Source organism: Prinia subflava, chromosome 8 (genome assembly GCF_021018805.1).
Source record: "Prinia subflava isolate CZ2003 ecotype Zambia chromosome 8, Cam_Psub_1.2, whole genome shotgun sequence".
In the NCBI taxonomy this organism is placed as follows: Eukaryota; Metazoa; Chordata; class Aves; order Passeriformes; family Cisticolidae; genus Prinia; species Prinia subflava.
Window position 1 is genome coordinate 12201314 of NC_086254.1, and position 7285 is coordinate 12208598.

Consider the following 7285-nt stretch of genomic DNA (forward strand, 5'->3'; position numbering starts at 1 on the left):
TGTGTGTGTGACACTGTGTGTGTGACACTGTGTGTGTGTGACTGAGAGACACTCTGTGTGTGTGACTGAGAGACACTGTGTGTGTGTGTGACACTGTGTGTGTGACACTGTGTGTGTGTCTGTGTGTGTGTGTGTGTGACACTGTGTGTGTGTGTGTGTGACTGAGAGAGAGACACTGTGTGTGTGTGTGACACTGTGTGTGTGACACTGTGTGTGTGTGTGTGTGACTGAGAGAGAGACACTGTGTGTGTGTGTGTGACACTGTGTGTGTGACACTGTGTGTGTGTGTGTGACTGAGAGACACTGTGTGTGTGTGACACTGTGTGTGTGACACTGTGTGTGTGTGTGTGAGAGAGACACTGTGTGTGTATGTGTGTGTGTGACACTGTGAGAGAATGTGTGACACTGTGTGTGTGACACTGTGTGTGTGTGACACTGTGTGTGTGAGAGAGCAAGTGTGTGACACTGTGTGTGTGTGTGACTGAGAGAGAGACACTGTGTGTGTGTGTGTGACACTGTGTGTGTGACACTGTGTGTGTGTGTGTGACTGAGAGAGAGACACTGTGTGTGTGTGTGTGACTGAGAGAGAGACACTCTGTGTGTGTGTGTGACACTGTGTGTGTGACACTGTGTGTGTGTGTGTGACTGAGAGAGAGACACTGTGTGTGTGTGTGACACTGTGTGTGTGACACTGTGTGTGTGTGTGACAGAGAGAGACACTCTGTGTGTGTGTGGCACTGTGTGTGAGACACTCTGTGTGTGTGACACTGTGTGTGTGACACTGTGTGTGTGTGTGTGTGTGACTGAGAGAGAGACACTCTGTGTGTGTGACACTGTGTGTGTGAGACACTGTGTGTGTGTGTGTGTGACAGAGAGAGAGACACTCTGTGTGTGTGAGACACTGTGTGTGTGTGTGTGTGTGTGTGACTGAGAGAGAGAGACACTCTGTGTGTGTGTGTGACACTGTGTGTGTGACACTGTGTGTGTGTGTGTGACTGAGAGAGACACTGTGTGTGTGTGTGTGACACTGTGTGACACTGTGTGTGTGTGTGTGACTGAGAGAGAGACACTCTGTGTGTGTGTGTGACACTGTGTGTGTGACACTGTGTGTGTGTGTGACTGAGAGAGAGACACTCTGTGTGTGTGTGACACTGTGTGTGTGTGTGTGTGTGTGTGACTGAGACACTCTGTGTGTGTGTGACACTGTGTGTGTGAGACACTGTGTGTGTGTGACACTGTGTGTGTGTGTGAGAGAGACACTGTGTGTGTGTGTGTGTGTGAGAGACACTCTGTGAGTGTGTGTGTGTGACACTGTGTGTGTGTGTGTGTGTGTGTGTGAGAGACACTGTGTGTGTATGTGTGTGTGTGACACTGTGAGAGAATGTGTGACACTGTGTGTGTGACACTGTGTGTGTGTGTGACACTGTGTGTGTGAGAGAGCAAGTGTGTGACACTGTGTGACACTGTGTGTGTGACACTGTGTGTGTGAGTGTGTGACACTGTGTGTGTGAGTGTGTGACACTGTGTGACACTGTGTGTGTGACCCTGTGTGACAGTGTGAGTGAGATTGTGTGACCCTGTTTGTGTGTGACCCTGTGTCTGTGTGTGTATGTGTGACACTATGTGACCCTCTGTGTGTGTGTGACTGTGTATGACGCTGTATGTGTGTGTGACCGTGTAACTGTGTGACCCAGTGTGTGTGACCCAGTGTGTGTGACCCAGTGTGTGTGTCCCCGTGTGCTCTCTGTGCGTGTGTGTATGTCTCCCTCTCTGTGTCCGCTCTGTGTGTGTACACACATCTGATGTATGTGTGAGACCTTGTGTGTGTGTTTGGAGGGTACTCTGCATGTGTCCATATGTGTGTGAACATGTGTGTATCCATAGATGACATGTACTGATTATGTGTTTGTGTGTACCTGTGTGCCCACACGAGCGTGCAGGGATGCGCTGTGTGCGCACACGGTGCACGCAGGCGGGTGCTGAGGGATGTTTGCAGAACTCATGGAATGGTTTGGAGTGGGAGGGATCTCAAAGTGCATCATGGCCAGGGACACCTTCCACTGTCCCAGGCTGCTCCAAGCCCTGTCCAACCCGGACTGGGACACTGCCAGGGATCCAGGGGCAGCCACAGCTGCTCTGGGCACCCTGTGCCAGGGCCTGCCCACCCTCCCAGGGAGCAATTCCTTCCCAATATCCCATCTAACCCTGCCCTCTGGCAGTGGGAGCCATTCCCTGTGTCCTGTCCCTCCGTCCCTTGTCCCAGTCCCTTTCCAGCTCTCCTGGAGCCCCTTTAGCCCCTGCAAAGGGCTCCGAGCTCTCCCTGGAGCCTTCTCCAGCTCTCCCAGCCTGGTTCCAGAGCAGAGGGACTCCATGGCCGCCTGTCCATGCCCTGTGCCTGCACACTCCTTGTGTGTGCAGGTCTGTGTGTGCACCCTGGGTGCGCTGTCACGGAGCCACTGCTATGAGGGCTGTGGCTCAGCAGGACACGCGCGTGGGGTGAGGGGAGGTGCGAGGGGCCGGGGGGTGTGACACAGCGTGGCCAAGGGCAGGGAGTGACACCCGAGTCTGCCCGGTGTGGGGCAATGGAACGAGCTCCAGGCGGATGGAGTGGGAGTGCGGAGTGCAGCCCCTCGGGCCGCGCCGTGTCCCACTCGGGCTGGCCCGGCTGTACGGCCATTCCTCGCTGCGGGAAGGGCACTATCAGCCGCGGTCCAGAGAGCAGGGGCTGAGCCCGGCTGCGTCCGTGGCCTTCGCACCTGACCCAGGGCCCGCGGGGGGGCCGCGGTCTCGGCTCTGCCCAGCGCCCCCGGCCCGCCGCGCCCTCTCCCACTCCCTCTGGGGGTCCCTGTCCCACGCAGAAACCTCCGGGGCGAGGGGCGGACGTGCCCGCAGCACTGCCTGGCGCTGGGGGCCAGGGCAGGAGGGAAGGGAGCGGCAGCGCGCGGACGATGCTGTGCGGTGTCCCGGCATTGCGGGCCGTCCCGGGTTTGTGGGCTGTCCCGGGATTGCGGGATGCCCCGGGTATGCGGGATGCCCATGGCTTGCGGGGTGCCCGTAGAACTGCGAAATGCCACAGGATTGCAGTGCCGCGGGACTGTGGCTGTGCCGCTCTGGTTCTCAGCACTGCTAGGGCCGGAGTGCCTTTGCAGCTGTTTTGGGGGGCAGCCGCCTGGTCTCGCATTCCCCCGGAGGCCGGGCTGGGGCTCACACCCCGCAGCTCCGCCGCGTCCTGGGCTGGCACTGCCCCGGCCGCTCCCTGCGAACCTGTCGCGGCCGCCCGGCCCCGCCCGCTGCCCTTCCTCGGGAGGAGGAGGAGGAGGAAGAGGAGGAGGAGGTAACATCGGAGCAGGAACGGCGCTGGAAGGAGTGGGAGCGGGACAGCTCAGACGGGACTGGGGGTCCCAGCCGTGCCCCCCAGCAGGTACCTCGCGGGGAGCGCGGGGCTTGCCCGGGACGGGGTTCTGGGTTCTGGGGCCGCGCGTGGGTACGGGACCGCAGCCGCCTTCCCGTCCCTCTAGAGCCAGACCAGCCACGGACTCCCTGGCACCCCCCGGTCCAGGGATCGCTTTCCCCGTCACCCGCCGGTACAGGGGTCACCACTTCCCCCATCACCCCAGCCCCCGCTGCCCACGGGTCGCAGCCAGCACATGATACCATGGCAAAAGGGGTCATGCGACCGGCTGAGCTCTGCTGTCTCGGTCCCGGCGTGGCCTGAGCGCCGTCCCCATGTCCTCCCTCGTGGAGGGACAGGTTGGTGACACTGGGATCTTCTGTGCTGCAGGAACAGACTGTCCCCACAACCTGCCCCCTCTCCCCCAGCTGTTGGACTCGTCCCTCATGCCGGGGAAGCTGAAGCTTAGCAGGCGGGAGGTGCTGGGGGAGAAGCAGTGGCAGAGCCTGGAGGAGAGGGGAAGTGCCCAGCTGAGGCAGCCCAAGATCACCAGGTGGGTGTTGCACCTCACGGGGACGCATCCTGCACCCCAACCCCACATCCCACCTGTGCCCCTCGAGTCACCCCCTCCGATACCTCCTTCCAGATCCAGGACCTATGAGCCCTCCTGCAAGGACACAGAGCAGGCGGCCACGGGCAGGCAGGGACCTCCATCTCCCTCGGTGAGTGTTGGGGTACCGGAGCTGAGGAGCAGGACCCCAGCACCAGCCCCATGGTCTCGGCTGGATGCTGTCTTGGGGTGGGGGCCGAGGGAGGGCTTGTCCCGGTTCTGTGGCAGACGTGGTGATGGAGCAAGGGGCTGCAGGGTGCCCGCGGTGCCAGGGCTGGCACCGAGCACCACCCCCCGACCTCCCGCAGCTGAGCAAGCAGGACAGCAGCTACCGCCGGGCCTTCGGGGAGCTTGCCGAGCAGGACGTGCTGCTGGGCTGCTTCTCGTGCGCCTGGCAGAGAGAGGTGCCCTACCACGGCCGCCTGTATGTGTCCTCCCGCCACATCTGCTTCCACTCCAACCTCCTGCTCAAGGACATCAAGGTCGGCTGGAATGGGCGTGGGGCCGGTGGCACAGGCAGGGGCACAGGTGGCAGCCGGGAACACAGTGACACAGCCTGTCCCCCTTGGCACAGGCTGTGGTCCCTGTCGCCTCCATCTCAGCCCTCAAAAAGACCAACACGGCGCTGCTGGTGCCCAACGCAGTCAGCATCCGCACGGCCAGGGGGGAGAAGGTGAGACTGGGGACAGTGGTGTGGGACAGTCTCACCTGGGGCTATTTGGAGTGTCCTGGTCCCTGTGGGCTCTGGACTGTGACCAAGGGGACAGCTCTGGCACAAATCCCCTTCCCGCTCCCTGGCAGTTCCTCTTTGTGTCCCTGCGCCAGCGAGAGGCCACGTACCAGCTCCTGAGGTCGGTCTGCAAACATCTGCAGGTATGCAGGGACTGGCTGGGGAGGGGGGCTTCATCCATCCATTGCAGGGCACCTCCCTTCATCTTTCATTGCCCAGGAAAGCAGCCAGAGCCTTAGAGACTCCGTGAGCAATGAGGAAACCCTTAGGAAGTCTCAGGTAAGGCCAGGGAATGGAGGGCAGGAGGGTACAGCAGGAGGAAGGGTGGTCCCAGCCCCCTGGATGGGGTGGGCTGGATGCAGTGGCCCCTGGCAAGATGTGGGGGGAAACATGAAAAGCCCCAGCCCAGGGCAGCACAGACCCTTGTCAGTGACACAGGTCCCATCAGGTCCTGCCCATGTCCCCATGGCAGTGGGGCAGGTGCCTTGGGGACACGCATCATGACCGAGGCTTGTCCTCTTCCAGGTCCTGAGCCAGTCAGACCTGGAGCAGAGAACTCCAGAGCCCAACAGCCTTCACAAATCCCTGGGTGAGCAGCCACCCTGGTGCACCCCTCGCATGCTCACAGCCCTGCTCGTGCCCCCACCCTCATTCATGTCCCACGGGCAGCTCTGGGCTCTGCTCCTCCTCCCCAGACACGTCTGGGTCTCGGAGGGAGCACACAGTCCTCGCACCCCCCCCCCCGACCAGCATCTCCCGCAGCTCCAGGGAGTGCAGGATCGGCTCCTTGTGGCCCCGAGTGCCCCCGAACACCTAGACCCCTCCCTGGGGCATTCATCGAGTGTCTCCTGGTCACCTGCAGATAAGCCAAGCCCGAGATCAAGGCAAGCGGAGCACGAGGATGATGGGGTAGCCCTGCTAGTTCCCAGCAGCGGTGAATGGGTGCCCGCAGCAGAGACATGTGGCCTCTGGGGTGGGTCAGGGGGCTCGGGATGGGAGGATGATCCTGAGGGTTTACACCCTGTCAGAGTCAAGCACAGACTCTCAGTGCCACTAACACTGCTTTGTCCTGGCAGGGGGACACCACACCGTGCTCTGGGCCTGGGCCACTGCACTTTGGTCCCAGATAAACCCCCAGCTGAGTTCTCTAAACATCATCATCATCATCTACCTGCTGCTGTGAGTCCCCAGGACCTGCTCACACCCCCAGTCCCCATCCCTACTGAGCCCCCTACACATCCTCTCCAGGGTGGCACTGGCAGGGCAGGGTTCCCGCATTTCCCCTCAGACACCCATCCCTGGGGCGAGCACACGGGAGATTGGCCATGGCACTGCTCCTGCCCCGTGTCACCACCCTGTGCCCCCTGGATGACGCTGGCCTGTCCTCAGCATGGTGGCCTTGCTGCTGTCCTCGGGGTACATCGGTCTGCGCATCGCGGAGCTGGAGCAGCAGCTGGCGTTCGCGGGGGCTTGGCCAGACCTCAACCTGTCACAGCAGTGAGTGGTGGGGTGTGGGGGGGCCTCTGTCCCCAGCAGAGACTCCCCCTCACCCTGCCTCCCCCCAGGTACAAGACAACGTGAGGACACTGAGGACCACCACCAGAGCTCCAGTTGGGGGGTCAGGGAGTTCAGAGGCTGCTCTGAGCCCTTCCTGGGCCTCTCAGGGGGCCTCTGTCATCAAGTGCCTTCCAGCCCCCCACGGTGGAAGCCCGCATGGGCTGTGAGGCTCCATCTCGCTCCCCTGTCTGCCCACCTTGAGCGGCAGCAGAAGAGACCCAGGGAACCCTTGGCAGGGCACAGAGCAGGGAAAGGGGGCTGGAGTCAGCACCAACCCCCACCCAGCCCTCCCTGCCAAGGGGGGGCAGGCAGAGGGGGCCAAGCCCAGGGCAAGGCAGGGGCACAGAGAACAGAATATTCTATTAATAAAATCAATAAAATCTGTGTTATAGTAATACTTACTATTTGCTGGGCCAGATGCCACAGGATGAGCCTGAACCAGTGCCCCATCACACACCCCCTGCTCCCCAGAACAGACAGGGACACAGCAGGACCAGGGGCTTTGGCTCTGACTGGTGTGGGGAGGCAGCTCCAGGTGCTGACGTCCCAGGGCTTCAGGGAACAGCGGAAGACCCTGAGCAGTCCCCCGGGGAGCTGACTGCTGGTGACAAAGGAGACAGAGGAAGAGGGCACTGGGGGTGCACCAGGGAGCCCCAGGGCCCTGCACTGGCCGGACTCTGGCTCTTACCCTGCTCCTTCCCCAGGACGGGGCTCACCTGCCAGAGGAAGGGGTTCCAGCAGGTGCAGGGTCACAGGTACATGGTGGGGACAATGGGTTCCCACAGGTTCTGAGCATAAGCTGCGGATGGGAGCAGAGCTGGGGACACAGTAGAACCTGCACCCCACAAAGGATCCACCCAGCCAAAAGCCCTGGAGCTTAATCCCATTAAAGGATTAAGTTAAAGGGCCCTGGGGCATCTCCTAGGCACCAAGGTGGGGAAACTGAGGCACTGACAGCTCCTTTCCTTCCAGCAGCAGGCCTGGTCCCCACACTGGT

At 61.1% G+C, this 7285-nt stretch overlaps 1 protein-coding gene across 4 annotated transcripts; it reads left to right on the forward strand.

Annotated features, from left to right (window-relative positions):
• The first annotated feature begins 2886 nt into the window (after positions 1 to 2886).
• On the forward strand, positions 2887 to 6603 carry LOC134554411 (GRAM domain-containing protein 2A-like). 4 transcript variants are annotated; one of them, XM_063404957.1, is made up of 12 exons: positions 2898 to 3421; positions 3782 to 3944; positions 4038 to 4113; positions 4310 to 4483; positions 4576 to 4674; positions 4803 to 4874; positions 4951 to 5010; positions 5257 to 5320; positions 5594 to 5615; positions 5808 to 5910; positions 6121 to 6228; positions 6297 to 6603. In XM_063404957.1, exons 1-12 carry the CDS (start codon positions 3013 to 3015, stop codon positions 6453 to 6455), a joined length of 1509 nt encoding a protein of 502 aa, XP_063261027.1. In that variant the 5' UTR covers positions 2898 to 3012; the 3' UTR covers positions 6456 to 6603. The 4 variants fall into 4 exon arrangements, with proteins under 4 accessions (XP_063261029.1, XP_063261027.1, XP_063261030.1 ...); XM_063404958.1 differs by having other exon boundaries at positions 2907 to 3421; positions 5594 to 5704; positions 6297 to 6463; XM_063404959.1 differs by lacking the exon at positions 6297 to 6603 and having other exon boundaries at positions 2887 to 3421; positions 6020 to 6156.
• Positions 6604 to 7285: the final 682 nt, after the last annotated feature.